This window comes from Sinocyclocheilus grahami, unplaced genomic scaffold (assembly GCF_001515645.1).
Source record: "Sinocyclocheilus grahami isolate Dianchi unplaced genomic scaffold, SAMN03320097.WGS_v1.1 scaffold26536.1, whole genome shotgun sequence".
Taxonomy (NCBI): domain Eukaryota; kingdom Metazoa; phylum Chordata; class Actinopteri; order Cypriniformes; family Cyprinidae; genus Sinocyclocheilus; species Sinocyclocheilus grahami.
In genome coordinates this window covers 1,654-2,650 of record NW_015520116.1, presented here as the reverse complement: position 1 = coordinate 2,650, position 997 = coordinate 1,654, and the positions used below count along the sequence as shown (strand labels likewise).

The window sequence follows — 997 nt, the reverse complement described above, 5'->3', positions numbered from 1 at the left end:
GTGTGTGTGTTTCTTTCAGTGTTAGATTAGATTTATTCATAGTAAAAGGATAGTGTTTGACTTCTTTCAGTGGTCTTGTCAATAGCAGTCCTGTGAGTCATTGCTCTGGCTCCCGGGTTGAAACCACACCCTTATCCTTAAAATTTGAATTCCGCACTGCCAGTGCCATTATCATGCTTACAAAGAAACAAAACTCAGTCAAGTACTGCCAGTGCCAGCACATCCACAATCATGGAGGAAACAGCTCCAGCTCTTCATTCAAGTGGATCCACAGATGTCGAGTGTCATGCATGCGTTGGAAAGAAGCGCAAAGCCGAACAGACTTGTGTTGAGTGTGCATCATCATACTGTGAGCATCATCTTGTCGTGCATAACTCTTTGCACGTGGGAAAGAGGCACAGGCTTGTGGAGCCGAATGCAGTGTTGCAGGAGAGCATCTGCCCTGATCATGGCAAAATGCTGTTTGTGTACTGCCGCACAGACCAGCTGTGCATCTGTCACCTGTGCATTATTGATAAACACAGAGGTCATGATGTCATTCCAGTGGAAGAGGAAGTGGCCAATAAACAGGTCAGAAGTGTGATTTGGAATGCAAAATATCATTCTTAGAAGTTAGGACCAGGACTCTGTGTTTAGTAGTGGTAGGCTGATGTTGGTTTTGCAGTGACCGTTACTATAACTGGAGAGCGACGTGACCAATGGGTGCTATAATGCAATATTTTTGTGATGGGTGTTTCAGAGTCGGTGGCCCTATAGCTAAACAACAAAAAAAGCTACATCTATTGGATATTTCTCTTAACTTTCCCCTTAGAAATGAATAGTATTGGTTAGCCTATTGGTTTCCCTGAATTCCAAGGATTAAACCACACCCAGAATATTTGAATGAATTCACAAAGGTAGAAATTGTAATGTTTAAAAACTGTGTAATACAGTAAGAACAGTAATATTGTAAAATATTATTACAATTTTAAAAAATCTGTAATATTTATATATATAT

General features: G+C 40.4%; 1 protein-coding gene across 1 annotated transcript in view; it reads left to right on the top strand.

Moving 5' to 3' along the window:
- Positions 1-185: 185 nt before the first annotated feature.
- The window catches only part of LOC107580188 (tripartite motif-containing protein 29-like), a gene marked incomplete at both ends in the record, with an annotated part of 1,978 nt that continues 1,166 nt past the window's right edge, over positions 186-997 (top strand). The window contains one exon of the mRNA XM_016265922.1: positions 186-570. Coding sequence (XP_016121408.1) covers positions 186-570 — 385 coding nt within the window. The remainder of the gene's footprint in view (positions 571-997) is intronic.